This window comes from Carettochelys insculpta, chromosome 2 (genome assembly GCF_033958435.1).
Source record: "Carettochelys insculpta isolate YL-2023 chromosome 2, ASM3395843v1, whole genome shotgun sequence".
NCBI lineage: Eukaryota > Metazoa > Chordata > Testudines > Carettochelyidae > Carettochelys > Carettochelys insculpta.
The window spans coordinates 101765082-101786496 of record NC_134138.1 but is presented as its reverse complement, the minus strand read 5'-3'; the positions used below and the strand labels follow the sequence as shown (position 1 = coordinate 101786496).

The window sequence follows — 21415 nt, the reverse complement described above, 5'->3', positions numbered from 1 at the left end:
TAAACCCCACATAGTATCACAGGTCTATAACTTAAAAAGAGAAACAAAAATACATAACACAATTTTAAGGAAGTTTATACCATTTAACTTGTGCACCTTTTGTGGAAAGCCACTTAAAACTATTTACTCATTTCTGGTATCCCTTGTATGTCACCGTGACACATCTATGAAAAAATATGGACCCAGGCTTCCCAGACTGTGACTGAAAATCTTTCATTGTTGTAAAAATCAGATGTTAAAACTATATAACAGAATTCTCTTGTAAGCTCATGGGGGAAAATAATGAGCTAGCTTTGACTTTCTAGCAGACAGGAACTTCAAGTTAATACTTCAATATAAATTCTTTTAACATTATATCCCCCTTTTACTGTATCTAAGTCTACATTTATGGTATCTAAGTCTACTGCACTCAAAGGTGTAATTTTGTAGCTTGCTAAAAATACCTGTGAAGACAGGGTAGAGCAGATTTCAGGGCTTACAACATGCATACATATCCAGGTGGGTTTGCATACCTCACACTGCAGTGTTCTTACAGATAATTGTAAAGACCTACCCAGAACAGAGCTATGACACGAACTAGCAAAATACAGCCTGTCTGAACTGCAGATATAGCTTAAGAATAAAGCTTGTTCTTATTTTTCCAGTGCCTTACACAGAGGCAAACACCTGTGACACTCACACCACCTTTACACCAACCCAATTTGCTACTTCTTTTAATCTGAATGCAGTTGCTCCTGATTTCCACAGATGTGAAAGAATAATGAGGTCAAGTGACTCCAGTTCATTTCAAAGAAAGTCAGAAACCCAGCTATCACTTGCAAATATAGGGCTGTATTAGTGTCTCTTTCCACTATTAAAGGGTTAGAATTTTTGGCTCCCTGTCTCTCCACACCAGCCAATCCCACTGCTGGGGCTGCCGAGGTGTGGTACTCAGTGCAGGCAAGTGGTGGCACAAAAAAAACAAAAACAAAAAAACAAACATGGGAGTTTATCAAGCACTAAGATGAATGACAGTCTGTCGAGAACACAGAACTTTAGGAAGTTAAGGCATTTTCTTTTTCCCACGGCAAAACTGTGGAATATATTGCCATCTGTTGTCAAGAAATTCGCAGCACTCTTTGTTTAATCATTTGTACGGTTAAACAGTGTGACTGAATTTCCATAAAATGGATTGAATAATTTGATGGCCAAAATAATATGGGTAATTATGCACATGCTGTAAGAGAACCAGTAACACTTAACGCTTTAGAGTGTAAACTGATCATCTCAATCTTTGCCTCTTTGAAAAGTGTCAGGATACGCCCCTGTTTGGCCAGGGCTGCAACGCCTGCCCAAGGTGAGTGCACAAAGGATCATTCCATCTTAGCAAAATGGCCATGCCCCCTCACCTCTGCAGTATAATACCAGTATTGGGACTGAATCTTCAGCTCCACCCCCCTCTACAATCAGCAAAATACTTTCAAAAGTATTCACCTTCCTCTGAAACATTCCATATTATCCCCTCTGGGGGAAGAATACTAAGCAAGACAGACTGAGAGTATGAAACATTATGGCAATTTCTGTGTCCGTTACATACCTTCAGTCCCACGAAAGGTCACCTAATAAACTATTCTGCTAGTCTTTAAAGTGCTACTTGACTGCTTTTTGTTTTGATAGTGTATAGACTAGCACGGCTTCCTCTCTGTTACTATACCTTCAGATGGTACAGGTGCTTATTATAAATTTATGTTCTGTACTTTTACCTCAGTGACTTCCTTTTCCTTCAGCACTGTTTGTCTTCCCATGTATTTTAGGATTATAACCACAACATACATATGTCCCAAGACCACCAGTCCTTCAAAACACTACCAAGCATTGGGGCTATCTAAGGCAGCATGTACAAAACTCTTATCTAAACAAATCGAAGACTGAGTCTTCAACATACTTTATTATTTAGCACATGTGGTTTTCGTTGCCAGAAATAATATACTACATGTTCCTTTAATGTTTTCAGTTGGTCTTCCTCATCAGCTTTTCCTACATGAAAATGAGTTACCATATATAATGACCATACAAAATAAATGTTAAACAAATGTGATATATTTTACTTTGTTTTAATCTGGAACAAAACAACCTTTGGTAAGCAAGGTAGATGCTTTTGATATAAGCAAGAAACATAAAGTGAAATGTATTGAATTTGACTGGCAAAAGTGCAAATGTTATGCAAATATGCAACCCATTATTATATTTAGGATATAGGCCTGATGAGTATTCTGCACTTTTTTGCATTAGGTAAAAATATTTACCTTAAGATAAAAGTGCATACATAAACAGTTCTCCTATAAATGTTTTGGGAGCAAAACAAAATATGCATTTTATGGTTATTATAACCTGCTAGCCCTTTAATAGTGCATAGTTTAGCAGCATATTTATGTGATCTATTCTTGTCTAAAACAAAAGGTAGAACTAAAATATTGACAGTAATTTGAATTAACTGTATTATTCTGTTCCTCTTCATATGATAGTGTTGAAAAAGAGTCTTCAAAATAATACAGGGCATAAAAAAAGTAATAGTAGCACTTTAAGTTGGAAGAATTACAAATAGAAGATTTCCAGCTATGGTAGTTAATTAGACTATAAAATTACAAAAGTTAATGCTACCTACCAGCCAAAACATGAACATAACAAATATGTAATCACTTAGGGTCCTGTCTTACTCTTCTAAAAATCAATGGGAGTTAGGCCATTGACTTCAGCAACAGCAAAAGACAGGGTTTTTTCCTTTATTGAGAAGTTGTTATTGTTAAGCCGTTGGGTTTTTTGTTTGTGTTTTCCCATTTCATACAGCACAGCTAAATGAGACAAAATTAAATGATATCTTCTGAGGTTTCATTTAATTTAAGGCAAAACAAACAACAAAATACATAATCTGTTTTAAGAATAATACTGAAATGTAAAAGAATGCACTTTCACCAGTACTGACAAATGTAAGTCAGCTGTAGTGTTCCCAAAATAAAGTGCATAGGTAACTGTGTAGTTGATACATTATCACTACTTTGAAGAACTGAGTCTCAGAAGGGTAGCCACATTAGTCTGTAGCTTCCCAAAAAGCAAACGATCCTGTAGCACCTGGAAGACTAACACATTTATTTATTAGGTAATGAGCTCCAATCTGAGGAAGTGGGTTTTACTCACGAAAGTCCATTACATAATAAATAAATTTGCAGTATTTAAGATGTTACAGGACTGCTTGTTTTTTGCTGAAGAACTGAGTTATTACTGACAATTTCTACACAGAGAAATGTTTTCAAAATAATTTATGCAATTTACACTATGCAAATTGTGTAAATTATTTCAAAATACCTTATTCCAAACTTGGTGTCTTCCAAACAGCACCAAAGTTCAGAATAAGGGGCTATTCTAAACATTCCATTACTCCTCTCACAAAAAGGGGTACTGGAACCAGAATAGCACACCCAAAGTAGCAGCGCTGTGAAAAGCTGCAGCGTTGCTGTCTCAGGATACCTTTGTATCCCTAAATAGCACCTGCTGTGTAAATATAACCACTAAGAGCCAACTGGGGGAGGGGGGCATTGTAAGTACGCATGGGCTGGAGCAACGAGGGTAACCCTAGAGGAACCAGATCACAGCAATGCAGAAGGGGAGTCACCCTGGGATCCTGCAAAAGGGGTACTCATATAAACTCCTCAGCCTCCCAAACGAGACAGACAATACCAGGGGGCACCAACCAGCCAGGGGGTATCAACAGGACCCAGTCTGTTATCACTGTGTTCAGAAGGGCCCCAAGAGAACCCAGTGCGCCAAGTTCACAGGCTGCCTGAGCAAACAGAGGCCTCATGGGGTTAACCTGGTTGGGGTCCAGCTGCAGGAGGGGGCAGGCTCACCAACCTAAGGTTCTAGCTCTACATTCCATTTTGATATTCTTTGCATACTAAAGGTTATAACATATTCTTATTGGAACACAGAAGCTCCTATGCCCATTCCCTGGTCAGAAGTAGTTGGCAATGGAAAATACAAAGAACTGATTGTCAGTCACTGATCCTCATTCATCCAGTCCCATTGGAAGCTACAGTAACAGGAAATGCACTTCTGCTTACACAAGAGGAGGAGGTTGGAACTTATGTGGTGGCCAGCATTTTGGCTGACACATTCAGGACTGAATGTGATCTCGAGAGCTAAAAGCGTTAGCTCACATAGCTTCCACTAAAGAGTCCATCCTCTCTAATTGGGGATTTCCAGGCACATATCCTCAGTAGATCAGACAGAAAGGAGGAGCTATAATACACAGCCCTCAGCTGCGGGAGGGGGAGGAGGTGGAATCAGGCATAAGAGAGATTAGCTCCAACACACCTCCACCTCCCCTTGACATGAACCTAGCCTGCACTCTGTGCACCCTCTCCTCCCAAGTATGTTGTCAGTGTAGATCACAATGGATGTACATTTACACCAGGAAAGTTTTCCCTACACAACAGAGAAATTCTGCAACACAAATTTATATTATGACAGACAGGTAGCCGTGTTAGTGTGTATTCTATCAAAACAAAAAAAGCAGTAAAGTAGCACTTTAAAGACTAACAAAATAATTTATTAGGTGAAGAAGTGGGTCTGTCCCACAAAAGCTCATCACCTAATGAATTATTTTGTTAGTGTTTAAAGTGCTACTTGACTGCTTTTTTATTTTAAATGTCTATTATGTATAAGTTCACCTGGTGGGGCACTCAAAGCAAACTCTGAGTCTTTAATCTTTAGAAACTAACATTGAGGCTCTCCACATGTCTTTAAACCAAACGTAAGCACTCTGTTTAACAAAGAGGAAAATCTCATACTGCAAAAAGACCCATATGCTCTCACACATACACATACATACAGGAATATGGATTGCATGTTTTGGAACTTTCACTTGGAAACATTTTGTCTAGACTATAATTACGCAAGGCACAAAGGTGGTGACAGGAAAGCAAGGTTGTTATTTAACAGCTGAAGAGCAGAGTATAGAAGACAGTACAAGAGCCACAATGCAAGTAATAGCCTATAGCACAGCGATAGGTCCAGCAGCACTTTATGACTGTGAGAGATGAAAACACTAAATACCTGGAGAGAAAGCCTGAAGGGTCTTTATATAGATACTTGTGTCAAATGCTGCAGGAAGGTTCAGTGAAAGATGTCAAAGTAAGGAGAAAGACTACCCAGAACAGGTGCATTACACTGTCAGATTGTAAAAGAATCAGGATTGCTAGACATGTTTCTGATCTCACCTCACAAGAGTCTTGAGCCATAGCTTATTAAAATGTATAGAAAGACTACCATTGCCTTCCCTTGACTGTATGGACAGCTAGTTTGGAACTGGCAGAGAGGACAAAGGAGTTCAAATGCGCGTTATGACCCGTTCTTGACTACCAATGAGACACAGATTGTAAAGGTGAGATAAATGGTTATCAGTGCATGGAATTTAAAATTATATAGGACTCTCTTTTAGGATAAACAAAATTAACATTATCTTCCAATTAGTGCTTCTTCATTTCAAATGTCAGTAATTTGCAATAATAAAAGTAGATAACAAAAAGTAAAACTGTACAATTAGTGATGTTTAAAAGCTATGGGTACAGAACTGAAGGATAGGCTCAGAAGATAACAAGGCTGGAAAATGTGAGTGCAAGAGAGAAGCAAAATAAGTACTGTGAATTGAAAAATAAACGGAAGCAGCATGAGTGTGACTGCCATCAAAATTGTAAATCTGCTCCTGTCTTCATACAGAAGAAAGCATTTTCTGATAACTAGCCAAGCATCCATGAAAGCTGCATCTACATCTATTGTTAAAGAAGCTGTTAAAACAAAGTTTGACAGCTTTCAGCACATGGCCCATTAGGGTAATCCACTGGTGGGTCACAAAATTTTTTTACATTGACTATCCATGAGTGAAGCTCCTGCAGCTTTCAGTGGCCATGGGTCACCATTCCCAGCCCATGGGAACCACAGAAGTGGAAGGCCACAGGGATATGCTGGCCAATGCATCCCACAGCTCCCATTGGCTGGGAATATTGAGCTGCAGCCCCTGGGAACTGCATGTGACCATAGCTGTGGAATGTCAAAGTAAACAAAATGTGTCTCAGCCTGTCAGTAGACTATTCTGTCAGACAATGTGCCAAAGGTTGCTGACTCCTGCCTTAAAACAGTTTAAAATAACTTCCAGAACAAATGTCAAGCATAGTGCTACAGGAGGAGGCCACTGTCCATTCACAATGCAGAATGACTGTTAAAAGATTATCCAAATAGCATGACTACAACTGAAGAAAAGACTCAGGCCAGGGCAACTTAAATCAACCAGCCCCATATGTGGCCATCAGGCAGACCTTCTGGAGTCTCGCCAACCACGGCAGCTTTGGAACACTGGAACACCCACCTTTCCTGTAGGCTCTGCAACCTGCCATCCATGGGATCCAGGCTACCAGCCATGGAAGCTGCACTGCCACTCTGGGTCCTGTCACGAGCTTCGGGCTGCACAGCCATCTGTGGATGTGGTTAGGTTGATAAGTCTCCTGGACCTGATATCATTTTTTGTGGCAATGATGCCTAGTCTATCCAGCTGGGGAGAGTTGGCAGGTCCAGGTGTGGCCCCAATCTGGGGCAGTGAGGGGTGTAAACAAATTTTGGGAGAGGATGCCCCTCAGCATCCCACCCCAGAAGTAGTTTCAGTGCCACTAGTAGGCTGGGAGCAAAACCCAGTTTTAAGGTGGTGAGAACAAAATGTGGCCATGGTCCCTGCCATGATTTGTCACACAGGCCCAGAAACCTGGCCAGAAACAAACAGGGAAGCTTGCTACTCCAGCCATTAGAATAGTGCAATCCCCTTCTATGCCCTAGAGCTCCAGAACTAGGTTATGTCTACACTAGAGCAATCAGTCAATGGATGTTTCTGTTGGAAGATCTCTTCCAACAAAATTTCTGTCAACAGATCGCGGCCAGACTGCCAAGCATATCACAAAAGTGATCCGCTCTGTCAACAGAGAGTGGCTGGACTGCCGTGCTGCTCTCTCTCGAGAATGGTCAACAGGAAACATAGCAGACAGGGCTGCTTGGTGTCCTGAAAGTCTTGTCTATCAACAGAGGGCCCCCTAGAATATCCAGACCAGCTTTCTGTTAACTGAATCTGTCAACGGAGGCATTCTGCCTCATGGGGGAGTGAGAGAACCGTGTTGACAGAAGTGCGGCGTTCTGTTGATTTACTGTCAGCTGAACATCTTGGGAATGTGGACACTCCCCCATTTTTGTCAACAAAACCCTCTAGTGTAGACATAGCCATAGTGTGGTTGTATGCAGCCTCAAAGGCAAACATGCTTAGGCACCTACCTACATAGAGTTGAGTTTCATTTTATTTCTCGTTTGTTTCAAATAGCAACAACTCTTGCAATGCAATGTCATTGACAGGAATAGTGGTCTCCCTTTTTACTTAAGGGATCAAGTGTTATCACTCTGTATTATATGAAGCAATAAAGAGCTGCTAAGACTGATAAACTTCGGAAGCATAATAGAGTTGTTTTATCAATCTCTAGAACAGTTTATTGGGAATATACAAAGCAATAAAGCTTACTATTATGAGATAGAAAAAGGCACAGACAAGAAAATATGTATACTTCCTCCAGTTGAGTTTGAAATTATTCTGCAGCTATTTTTTCATATCTCCCAGAAAGACATTAGGGACATGGCTAGGAATATATCGTGCAAAAACACTTCATTTATTTGGTATCCCCAGTGTAAGTTGCCATAACTTGGCATCTGATTGCAATTTCAGAGGTTCAGTTGAGAATTTGTCCCTTAGTGTCAATGACTATGTGTACACTATGAGATAACATTGTTTTAAGTCATTAGCCCGATTTTACCAAGTGCCTGGCTTCACTGTAAATTCCATTAGCTTGATTTATGGTGCACTAAAATTGACATAAGATCGATATCATAATATCGTAGTAATCTGACGTGTAGCAGTCAGTTTGAATTTAAACTTCGAATGAAGGGTAGTGTGGAAGTGCTATGTCTTTAAATAGAATTCATTAGCATCCAGAGATGTCCTGTTTGTGTCCCACAGTTCTCCACTCTGGCCTCTTCCATCTCCACTGCTCTCAGGTGTGGAGGTATTAGGCAACAGGAAGGCCATTTCAATTCAGCACCTGGAAGCCTGTGGCTATAGGGTCACGAGAAGCTGAAAAATCTTCTTTCTTTCTTTTCTATTAGCACAGCTGTGGGGTCTGTGGTTCTGTGTATACTTCTGCTAGCTGTTTTTTCTGTGCTGCCTGGCGCCAGCCATTGCCCCACCCCACCGCACCATGCAGCAGCTAGGCTGTGGTGGGGGTCGTGCTTGTATGATACGACAAGAAACTTCTTTTCAGCTAGTAACAGAGAGGGAGCCGTGCTAGTCTCTATACTACCAAAACAAAAAGCAGTCAAGAAGCACTTTAAAGACTAGCAAAATAATTTATTAGGTGAGCTTTCATGGGACAGACCCACTTCTTCAGACCATAGCCATAGCAGTCTATTCTTTAAAGTGCTACGTGACTGCTTTTTCTTTTCAGCTGTTTACTTTTTGTGCTGACCCCACATCCCATTCCTTTCCTCCCCCCGGAGGTGACATGCAGTCTGGAACATTCACATGGCTTGACCCCAGACTAATAAATAGACATGCTGCACAAGGTGCCAGCCAGCTTGCATGTGGTGAGGGTCTTGTAGCCGTCTGAAGGAAGTCTCCCGTGGGGCCTTGGGTGTTGGGGGGATGTCTGCTATTCTTGGGTCTTTAAGCCACCTGGGGGAATTCTCCATGGGTAGTCACAATTTTGGGGGCTGGCAATAGGTGGGGGTCTTTGAGCTGCCAGGGTAAAGTCTCCCTCGGCGGACATGATTTTCAGGCAACAGAAGAAAATACATTGTCACAAGAGTCGCTGTCCTTTCAGAGCAAATTCTCGTGTGGGTTTTATCCAAAGGCCAGGGGGCTGGCTATAATCAGGGGTCTTTTAGCTGCCTGGGGGAAGTCTCCCTGGGTAATCATGATTTTTGGGGTCTGGCTATAGTTGTGGGCTTTACCAAGGGACATTGAAGGCAATGTAGTAGCTCTACAATTATCATAGTTCTCTAAGTAAGGCTTGCAGCAACGAAAATTCTGGTTCTGAGGGTCTTCTTTAACATGTCTAAACCTAGATCCAAGCCTGGGCCCAGTGGTAATAGGGACAGGTGTTGGGCCCTGCCCAAGAGTGTTGGACAGCATCCTGGGTTTGGAGGTAGCCCTGCTGGAGCTCCTTCACCTTTGCCTGGACTTCCTTCATGCTGCAGCAGGGGGTGGCCTTGTTCTGCCAAGGTGGTGGCCATTCGGCACAGGATTGGGCATTATGGCACTTCACCTTGGGGTCTTGGAGTAGATCCTCCTCACCCCACAGGTACAGGAGGCTCTGAACCTTTCACTCAGTCCAGGAGGGACTCACCTCTTGGCGCCCTGGGCTGGATCTTGGGCTTTTGAGACAAAATTATTGATCTGAGGACCTTCTTTGAGAGGAGGTCTAAATTCAGATCCCAATGATATCAAAATTATTCATGCTGTAACACAGCAGGGGAATGAGGGAAATGAAATATGAGAAGATGTAATCAGATACCCACAGCCACTTGTGGGTCATTTTTTCCCATGCTGCGCCAGTGAAAATAGCCAGAATGCTATGGGGTAAGGGAACTGTGGGATAGGTTCCCACAATACACTGCTCCAACAATCAATTTAAGCTACTTGTGTGTGGCAGCAATAAGGCGATTTTGTGGGGAGCATGTGGGAAATTGAGGATGCTCAAAATCGAATTGATAAACCCCAATGTTAACAAATCGATTTAAATAAATTTGATTTTAGCTCATAGTGTAGATGCAGTCAATGACAAATCTTTTGGTGGTAATTTCTAATAGTTGGTGAATAGACATTGTTTGCATCAAGAGGTTTTCAGCTTTCCTACATTATCATCTTAAATGAAAAAGTTGCCTCAGTTTTTGGGGAATGATAGACATCATATGTATAGCAATCAGAGAGAAAGACCAACATTTTAAAAGCACCCTAGTTTGGATATACCCAAATTAAATCATACAAAATAAATGATTGTTTCTGAAAACAGTGGTTTATGCTCTTTGGGGTAGCTCTTTGTTGCTCGAGTCTGCATTCTCTGTAGAGCATGCAATATGTTTCTGGCATGTTATAATAATGTATGTGAATATCATTCCTCCTCCATCAGGCCCCCACCTCCTACATTTATAGTGAGGTAACAGAAGCTTCCTCTGCCTCAATAAATCTCCTCTTGTAGCCTGGAGGAGAAAGGGAAGGAGAGCAGTAACCCTCTTTCACAGGCCTGGCAGGGCTGGAAAAAATACTGTGCTCTCCCATCTGCTTACACAGAAAAGTGAGGAGAATTTGGAACATTCCATTTCCCTACCCATTTCCCACATGATGCACTGCACGTGTATACCTCCTGTTAAAGGTATTGGTCCTCTAGGCAATGGGCTAATGGTCTTGTACCTCCTCTTTAGTTCACAGGATTATAGTATGTTTCAGCCTCAGAGTTAAGTAAGAAATTTTAGCAGTAAGTGATTCTAAGACACAGCATAGAATGTAGGAGGAGATGTGTGTTGATTACCAGGCTCCAATTAAGAACATTTAATGACCATCGATTATGAGCCTATTTCCCCATTCTCCCTTGTCAAAAACTGTAGATAGGGTAAGTGGACCAGCTGACCACCCTATTATGAAAAAAATAAAAAAAAGGAGTAAGTAGAGGAACAGATTATCTCCTGCACATGTCAATACAGAAGACAGGAAAAGTGGGATAAAATGACACGTGACTATATTTTAACACAAAGAACTCAGGCCTAATGTATGACAGCCACTTACCAACATCTCATCCATGGTGGTTTCCATAGGTGTAAGATCAGGGCCCTAGTTTTTGAGTTCTTTGAGGAAGGGAACATACCCACCTGTGTGTTTGTACAGCGTGTAGTACAATGGGGGTCTGACCTTGATTGGGACTTTAGGCAACTACTGTAATGAAAATTATTATTATTAGTAGCAGTAGTAGTAGTAGTAGCATTTTTTTTTTACATCTGACCCATATTTGAAAACTGTATCCAGCATGTCTTTTTAACTTCAAGTAGTTAAGAGGAAGCCCCAGGAGGCACACAACCAGTAAGCAAGATGGGGCTGGAAGCCCTTGTAACCCACATGCCTAGGTGTGGTTCACTGTCCCATGTAGTGGCACCTAGACAAATTACATAGGAAAAAAAAGAGTCTCCTTTAGCTCAGACAATATTTAACTTGGGCATATCACTGAACCTTTCTTAGCTTTCTCATCTGCAAAATACCACTTAAAATTCATCAGGATTTTTCTTATTGTTTTCTTTCCCTCATTCATACCTATTTTCCTTCAGATCCTTTTGAGATTATATTTAAAAAAAAGAATGGATGGACAGCAGCAATCTCACTGCTCCCAATTCTGGAAGACTTTAGAGTCAAGATCTAGGTTCAGATCTGATTTTTGCAGCTGGTGCCTCTCTCTAAACACACCCCGATCAAATCAGTAAAGCCAGAAATCAGATTGTAAGCTAGTACTTGCCCATTCACAGTCTTCCTTTCTTGTTCTGCTTTGTTTATTTGTTTGCTTATAAAAAAATATAAGTGCTTACAGCTGTATGAGGTCTGGCATCACTGAAATACCTCACAATGCTGTCGAGGAGCCAGAACTCCTTATCAGCATTTTAGTCAAAAACAGAAAAAAACTAACAGAACATTAGGATTACATGGTTAAGCAATCAAGAAAATAGAACACTCCCAAGTTACCATTGCACCCACAATTTTAACTCTGCCCTCTGGTGCACCTGTGTTTCCACACAGACTTTAATTATATGATCACATGCTGGTTTTCAAATAGTACATTATACTAGCACACATATTTTTCTCCAGCTTAAAATGCATATAAATAGAATTGTTTAGTATTGTGCACTATTATTTGTATGCCAAACAGACTTCATTAAAGTCATTTATATGGAAAATAAACAGTAAAGCATTTTAACGCAAAATACTGCAGAGTAATAGTAAACATTTCCCAACAAATATCTTCCATCTAAGTTTCCAGCTATATTAGCTTCAGAGCCGGCTGGCTTATCCCCTACCTCTCGCTGCCAGTACACATATGTGTGCTACTTGATAAGCTAAATAAGTTTTTATTCAGTTAGATTTGCTAAATAATTAACTGCTTCATCCCCAGAATTGTACCTGAGGTACCTGCGCTGATGGATGGAAAGAAATTGCAAGTGCCTTATCCTTGTAGTTATTAAGCACTGATCATGAGGTCCATCCTCACACAAGGCCTGAAGTACGGAACAATTCTCTGCATGTGCATCTAAAGCTGCAGACAAATTTTATGCTATTACATTGCATTATTTGAGAACTACTATGTAATTCAAATGTGTGTGGAAGCTCAATTGCACCAGGGGGCAGAGTTAAAATTAATCTATAGGCTGCCACTAGAGCAGACCATGTTGTGCTAAGACCTAATTTGCCAATGAAATACAGCTGGGGAAGAAGCTGGGCCACAGTTAAAAAGGCAGGAAGCCAGCAACAGAAAAAGTCTGCAGGGAGGCAGACTGTTATCACTCCCTGGGAAAATGGAGATGTTGGGGCTACAATTCCAGGTATGCTGGAGTTTATTCCTGGAAGGAGGAGGGTTTAGCTGGTAAACCCACAGAGATGAAGGAGCCAGAAGATAGAAAAGAGAAGCAGAAAGATGGAGGAAGAAGTCCAGAGGAAGACTCACATGTTTGGGAATAATCAGGCCACCATTGCTTGAGATACAGTTGAAGGGCTGGAAGCTGAACTACTGGGGTGTCCCAGGTTCCTCTACCAGCCACTGAGGAGATGGCACATCAGGGCAGTGGATGAAAAGACTGCCTGAAGCCAGCGATATGGGACTACTTTGATACCCCAGAAAAGGAAGGGCACAATGAGTTGGCCAGAGGGTAAAGTCATGAAGACGGAGTCACAGGGACAGTGAGAAAGATGACAGAGTGTGCAGTAACCAGCAGAAGGGAGTGTCAGACATGAGCGGAGCTAAGCCCTGTATGCATGTTCAATGGCAGGACAGAGTTGCAAACATGGAAGTTGCGAGCATTGAAGCCATGATTCTGAAAGCCCAGCTTTTCTAGACAGGGCATGTCATATGAATGGAGGAGTCAAGAATTCCTAAGCAACTCCTCGACAGTGAGCTCTCCCAGGGCGAAAGGAATCAAGGTAGGCCTCACAGGAGATATAAAGACTGCATGAAGGTCAACATTGCTTATGCTGGTTTAAAACTAGATCAGATAAAGCAGCATGCAAAAGACTGAACAGGCTGGTGTGCTCTCGTACGACACGCGTATGACAACTGTGAAGAGCAGTGACGCATACGCCTTATTAATGCCTGTGAGAGTAAGAAAGCAACAGCAGCAGCCGCACCAACAGAGCCAGGACAATTCCCTTGCCCCCAGTGTGAATACCCATGTCCTTTCAAAGCGTGGTCTCCTCAGCCACATGCAAATCCACAACCGATGAGCTCGTGCAAGCTCAAGACATCATCGTCAGACACGACAGACTACCTACATGCATTTTGAACATGGAGCTAGGCATAGAAGAGCTGACCCAAGAGCAGAGCAGACAGGAATGGGCCTTGAGTTTGGTCCTGCTTCCCCCTTTCTCCACAGAGGAAGAAAACTACCCCAGCACAGCTTACTTCCCCCTCACTTCAAATGTTGGAGTGCAAGGTTTACCCCAATCACTGCTCCTGCATGATCACTTGCCAACCACCTGCATGGAGGTAGAAGCAGTGGTTCATGAGGGCCTGATCACTGCAGAATGTTACAGAACACACAGGGAGTGTCTACACTTGAATTCCTCTTTTGAAAGAGGCATGCAAATGAGGTAAAAATTTGCATATTTCCACCTCATTTGCGTATTCTAATTTCAAAAGAGCTTTTTTCGAAAGAAGAAAGCCAGTGTAGATGCTGCTCTTTCAAAAGTAAACCCACCTTCTGTATTTAATGGAAAGAAGGATTCTTTCTAAGATGGGTTTACTTTCTAAATTAGAATATGTAAATGAGATTCTAAATATGCAAATTTACACCTCATTTGCATTTTTGATTTACCTCATTTGCATGCCTCTTTTGAAATAGGAATGCGAGTGTAGATGCACCCTTGGAGTGTGGATTTCTTTACCTGTGAACAGTATTTCTACAATGAGAACACCATGGAAAATGAACCAAAAATGTGCAAAATGTAAATTGCAATGGATCAAATCACAGTCAACCTTCTCTAAAAATATCTGTATATATTTCTCAACCAGGACTATATCCAAGTCAAAGTTTAACTTTCTGCTATCAGTCAAAAATAGCTAAATATTTAACCAGACCTACACTCCCACAGAGCAACAAAGCTGGACAATTTCAACCTCAAAGGCTGAAGCTCATAAATGACTAAAAACAGGGTTTCAGAATGGAAACACTTACATAACCTTAAAAATAACAGGCCTTTTCTATGATTTTATAATTTTCTTTTTATAAGAAGAAATAACCAGAACCTCTTCATCAGCTCATCTCTGATCCTAGTCGGCCTTTCTGGGCTCAGTTGTGCAACATGTTCAGCACTCTTATTCCTGCCTAGCACAGCACTTAAACATGCACATTACTTTAAGCAAAGGGCCCATCTCTCTTTTGATCTTATAAGGTCTACTCATGTGGTTAAAGCACCTGGCAGGATCAAGGTGTAGTCAATTTTGCAAACACTTACAGTGTAAATAATTTTGACATCACTGGGATGGATCACATAAATAAAAATTATTCACATACCCAAGTGTTTGAATCAATAGGTTCCAAATTATTGCAAATGGAACCTGGTATTTTATTTTCAACTTCTTTTAAACATTTATAATTTTGCCAGAAAGAATTACTTTATTGTGTTTTGTATGTTTGCTTTATTTTAGCCAAGAAACTCACCACTTTTATTAATGTATAGATATTTCTCAATAAGAAACTAGATTGTAAAATGGGAGAACAATGTTTATTTCAATAAACTGTTACCAGAGCTATTACATAAACCCTCAGTGTTTCTCATCTGGAACGTTAATAATGGAGATATATTTCACACCACCACAAAACAAAGAATAAACTTTGGACCAATTTCACAGCTGTGCTCAATATGTACTGCATATAGTTAAAGAGGCTACAAAAAAGCCAGTTGGGACACCCAGATGCTGGAGATTGTTGCACACTGGCCCAGTGCCCATTTAGTGTAGCCCTGCATTTGGGTTGGGGTAGAGCATAGTGGCCTGTTATGCCCCCAAAGTACTCATGTGCCACCCAAAGAAACACAGAGTTCACATAGGAGCATACATACTCCCTCATTCCTCTAATTACCACCTGCCATTTTGTCCATTCACCTTTGTTTTCAGGAATAAAGACAGATCTTAAGACATTAAGCAATACAGGATAGAAACACTGTGTTTTATTTGTTTTTGTTTGTTTGTTTGTTTGTCTGTTTGTTTGTGGGTGTTTTGGGGTTTTTTGTATTTTTTTGGTGTTCTTTTTGTTTTTCTGATGTCTTGTAAAGGACTGTGTACAATTATGCTACTATATAGCTATGTAACAAATAAATGTCACAAAACATAATGAGCATCTATTAACATTTTATGAATAATTAAGTACTGTATCATAATTGTGTAAAATGTGTAGACTATCCTAATTCTTTTCTTTAAATAGCTATAATATATGGTTTTGCAAATTTTTAACTAAAATCCTGTATAAGGAATCATAGACATAGTGTATACATGATATTTTTGTGGTTCCATCAATCTTTCATTTTATTTTTAAATGCATTCCATCCTGCCCTACTTCTACCAAGTCAACAGAATGGCAATTAATAGTAGTACTGTATAAATGCATCAAGGAAACAAGCATCTTCACTTTCCAAATGCTGATCAAATCCCCTACCTTTCCTACATAGAGAGGGTCTGTACCCATGTATTCCTCCAGCACAAAGAACTGATTCCACACCCAGCTGCGCTTGGTTCGTGGCCTCCCAGACTGAAAGAAGGGTTTTGATCTGGACCTTGAGAGTTCTGCTTGATTCATCCCAGAAAGACACAGGAAAAGAGCTATTATCTGCAAAAAATGGCAGAACTCCACTATGCCAAACTTCATCTTTTTCCCCCTGTGTAAGAAAAAACCTTGATAAGAGAGTGGGTGAAATTCCAGTTGGCTCAGTAGCTCTAGCCTCCGGCAGGGTGTCAGCTGGGAGTCCAGAGATAATAGTTTGTGGGGTGTTCAGCTGGAAGAGGTCACCATTGCTGAGTAGCCTTCACCAGAAAAATGGTATAATAGGTACCTATCAGAGGAAAAGAGAAGACTGTTGTAAGTTAAAAAAACATACACTTGCTTTCAGCTTTCACTTGCTGCATCTTATATAGTTTACTAAAACTTTTTTTTTCCCCATTATTGTTAGTAGTAGCCACAGACTTTGGCTTATACAATAAGGATTTTGCATGATATTGCCTTCCTTTGATTGTATTAATCTTGCTGCTTGATTTGTATTTTAATCACGAAATCATAGAAAGTTTTGTATCTCTGATGAATGTTCTCTTGATTTATGCAGTTTCCCTAAAGCAAATGCCACAGTACTTTCTCTTTCTTCCCCTCTTCTAATTGTTTTACTTTCACTAGCTTTGATTTTCTTTCTTTTCTATGTTACAGCTCATTTTATTTCTCATTATTAGGACACAAGAGGAAAGCATTTAACAGCACCGATTCATGACAATGGATAGTACATATGTTATCTTAAATTGCTTACATCTAACAGGAGAGTGACAGAAAGGAGTATAAGGTGACTCAGTAACACTTGATTGATTCTGAGTCACACTACATCAGATGTTTTTATGTGCTCTGATTTGAATCTGATCTTCTGAAAAACCAGGTACAGGTTGAACCTATCTCATCCAGCAATCTCTCGTCCAGTAACAACCGTAATCCGGCATGCTTTTAGTTAGCAGAACAACCACTTATCATGGGTGTGGCCATAAAGTTTCCCATGGTCCCATGAAGTTTCTTTATGGCCATCAGAACTGGCTGTCAGTGTTCTGTTCTGTTATTTAGCTGTAATTTACTCCTAAATATCTTCTAAGGACCCAGTAAGTAGTGGAAGTATTGGTAATATGCTAGACAATATTGACCTCCCATGGCCTGGAAAATTCTCTTATCCGGCACCGTTCAGGTCCTGAGAGTGCTGGATGAGAGAGGTTCAGCCTGTATTTCCCCTTTCATTTTGTCCCCATTTCAAAACCATCAAATATGACATGAAGCATGTTAAACAACTATTTATATCTCCAAAAAGGTCAGACAGTAATTCGATTTTATATGCTGGGTGCAATGTTGGTATGAAGCTGAGTGATTATAATGTAGTAACACAAACAAATATTTTCTTAGTGACAGAGAGATAGCCATGTTAGTCTGTATTCTATCAAAACAAAAAAACAATGAAGTAGCACTTTAAACACGAACAAAATGATTTATTAGATGATGAGCTTTCGTGGGACAGACCCACTTCTTCTTATGTATCTTATCTGTTTCACTTTCAATACTAAGGTTATTCAGGAGCTGGCAGAATTTACTAGAAAAGGTGACCAATTAAACAAAGGCTGTGTCTACACTACAAAAATAACTTGAAGTTGCTTACTTCGAAGTAAGCAACTCGAAAGTTGAGCAGCTCTACATACACCATACTTTGAAGTTCAACTTTGAAGTAGGGCACTACTCCATTCCTGGAAATGGAATAAGGACTTCGAAGTTGGGCTCCCTACTTTGAAGTTAATTTTGAAGTAAGGGAAAATGTGTTCAGACTCTCTTCTGTCTACTTTGAAGTAATGCCTAACTTTGAAGTTAGTTCCCAGTGTAGACACACCTATCTCAAAGTAGCATGGGACATTTACCAAAAGTATGTATATATATCATTCTGACATACTTTCTGTCCTCTTGCATTTATTAAATCTGATTTGATCTAAAGACAAGTGGTTATTTTACCAAAATCTTTAACCTAAATAATTACATAGAGTTATCTGAGAAAGCCAAAAGGAGGTATTCTGTCGCAGAGATATCATCTCACTCTTTTAATTCTGTGTAAGCAATGCTTTCTCCCACAGTAACGATTTCTACTCTTTATCAGGCCCATGTGTCAGGCAGTCAACATGCATTAGAAAAGTGTCAAATATAAATGGGCAAATGAGAACGAAGTTAAAATGATTACCAAGTAATTCATACAGAGTGAAATACTGTGACCTAGGAAGCCCTGGAAGAAGAAAAGAACTAATCTTTTGCATATTTTTTACTTAACTGAGTGGACTTGCAACTACATATTATATGCATTAAATGCTTCAGATAAATTATTTTCTTACTAGCCATCTCTATTAGAACTGAGTGAAATACTGTCCTCCACTAGCTGTGCACGGAGCGTTGAAAAAAATGATACACAATTTCTATATATCTCCCAATGGTAGCTAGAGGGCAAAAAACCAAAACAAATAAAAAGCCCTTCTGATTACAGTCTGTATTTAATGCCTTTTTTACAGTAATCCCTGTTGGGTACTGCCTTGCAACTGAAAGGCTCTACTTAGAGACCAGTGGAATAAACCACAAACCCACTAAGCATGTTCAGTAAGCAGCAGTAATTTGAAAGCTCCTTAAGGAAAGAGCTAGCGCCTTGCTACGGGCAGTGAAGAAAATAAGCGACTTATTATCTGGTGACCCTGCCTTCTAAAGGTTACAAATCTGAAGCACCTCTGGAGCATGGAAGATTCCCTTTGCAGTGGAACTAACATAAAGGTGCCAGTTTCAGCTAACTGAAGTATGAATTATGTATTGTATTTTTGAATGATTACTTCTAAATAGCCATAGCTCAACTTGGATGTAAGTTTTAAATTAAGATACTTGCACAATTTAAAAAAAAAAAACAACCCACAACCAGCAAAAATAATACCATGAGAATAAGGGCGAGGTTTGATTGCTTGTTGGAAGAAATGTTTCTCACTTCACCGATCAGTTCCATACCAGAAATTGTACAGTCACACAAAGTACCAATTCAACATCTCCGTTACTCCAGGTTAGTAATCTGCTATTAATAAACTGTCTATTTCAAAGAAGAAACACACAAATTTCTAACAGACATCAAACTATGAAACAGGTAATCACAAAAATGTCAGTAAAACATTTACAGTATGCTAGGTCCTCTACAGAGAGTTCTAAAATGCCTTGCTCCAAACTGACACTTAAAAATTAGAATTGCTATAACCTTAATCTTGAACATTTTCTGATATCCATTCTTTTATAGCTAAAGGAAAGTATAAAAACCCACATATGGAGTGCCATCCTTGTTGTCCCTGGTGATACACCAAGGCATGGAACTGAAAACACACCCAAAATACTAGGTGAAATACAGTCCATGTACTAATCAACACAACCTGAGGAACAGCAGAACACTAAAGTACTTTGGAAAAATCATTTTTACATGTTCTCATACTGTCTCATTGTTCCAACTACTTTTATTCTTGCTTTTATTCCGATGAATGGCAACACAACTTTTCCAATAGATACTTTATTTACCTTATATTAATATACTGTATGTTATTTTTATCACAACTAATTATTTAGGGTTTTTTAGAACTTCCAGAATAGTTAATATTTCAGAGTGATAGTTCCTTTAAAAAAATCAACATCCAGTGCCTAATTGTCAAAGCAAAACAATTATTTATTAAAGCATTTTTAATTTTGTCTCTCATTAATATATATCTATGCACATGTATATGATACCATATATACACCTGTAAAATTTTCTCCATCTTATTGTATGAATACAGACAAATACACATATGGAGAATAATTCTCTCCTCTAGATCATCAGCTGCATGTATATGGAATATTATCATTTTGATGGAGCCAAAAGGTAAACTACAAGATTCCTTTTTTTTTTTCCTGACAAGACATGAATGTAGGGTTCTGTGTGAGGCAACTAAAATTGAAAGCACTTTATAGAATGCATCTCTGTCCTCTGATTTAAGTGTCTTTGTGTCATCTGCTGCTGAAAAGCTGAGTATCAAGTGCAGGGGAAGCTGATTTTCAATTATTGCCTATTTGGTCTAAAATGTTCTTGTTTTCAATAAGGCTGTCCACACAGTTTCCTGAGTACAAGTGATTGAGGGAGACATATTTACAGATGCAACTCATGTAAGTTAAATATGTGAACACCTAACTATCTTTAGATCAGGTAGTCGGTCACCCACATGACATTGGCTGTGTCCACACAAGGTTTGGAGTGCAAATCTGTGTACTCAAATTGTGGGTTCAGAAAAGGAGGTGTGTTTTTTAAATGTGAAAAGTGTAAAATAATTTGAGACTGTACATATTTTTAAAACACCAGAGTTCAATTTCAGTGAGAATCTAGCTGTGCAATTTACTTTGTGCAAAGGTCTCTGGTCTGCCAAAAGCATCAAACATCAGTAAAAGCAACCAAACTGTAATTCAAGGAACACATGCTATAATCAAGGAATATATTCTGTGACAGGGGTGTTTAATATTTCTGTTTGCAAATGACATACCTCAGAATGGCTCAAATGTATATTTTATGGAATGAGCCCCGAGAATTTAAAAAAAAAGCCAGAAAGAGTGACTACTGAATATTTACTGTATACTGTTTGTATTCTCACACATTTACCTGGCTGAGCTGTGAAAAATCAAGGTATAAAAGAACCACATGTCTAAAGCAATCTTCCTTTTCAGAAGATTGTATCTGCTATTTGGAAACTGAACTACATTTGAGGTAAAGTCCACAAGGAAAACTGAGAAATCATATATGTTTATATTGCCAGCACAGTCTAACGGTGTCGGAGAGAATACTATACATTGTTTCAGAATGGCAATACTGATAAGATGAGAAGAGCCAGCTCATGGGTCCTCATCTGTTCTAAACTGGCAAAGCCCAATGAGTTCAAAGCAACAAGGTCTACTTAAAGCAATTGGAAATCTGGCCCAATGTTTAGTTTCAGTGACTGATGTCTGTGCCAGTAATAAAACTTTTCTTCCTTATTGTTCATGGTTAGAGGTGAGCTACTTCTCCCTCTCACCTTCCTAGAAATTCAAGTTCTCCCTTTTGCTCCTTTTCTGAAGCCTCCAGGACATTCCACAGAAGGTCCTTGGTGCCACTCCCTGCCTCCCATGAACTCCTGTGCTTTACACAGAAATTATACCTCATTGTTTTCATAAGCCTCCACTCAACACTCACATGTTACCACCACTGTCTCATTGCCATGGTAGTCCACAAACCACATTATTCCTCCAGTCCATC

At 39.8% G+C, this 21415-nt stretch overlaps 1 protein-coding gene across 1 annotated transcript in view; it reads right to left on the bottom strand.

The window, feature by feature from the left end:
- Positions 1-16230, bottom strand: part of LOC142008617 (cadherin-7) — a 106865-nt gene extending 90635 nt beyond the window's left edge. Inside the window, exon 1 of the mRNA XM_074985853.1 lies at positions 16021-16230. Coding sequence (XP_074841954.1) covers positions 16021-16230 — 210 coding nt within the window. The remainder of the gene's footprint in view (positions 1-16020) is intronic.
- Positions 16231-21415: the final 5185 nt, after the last annotated feature.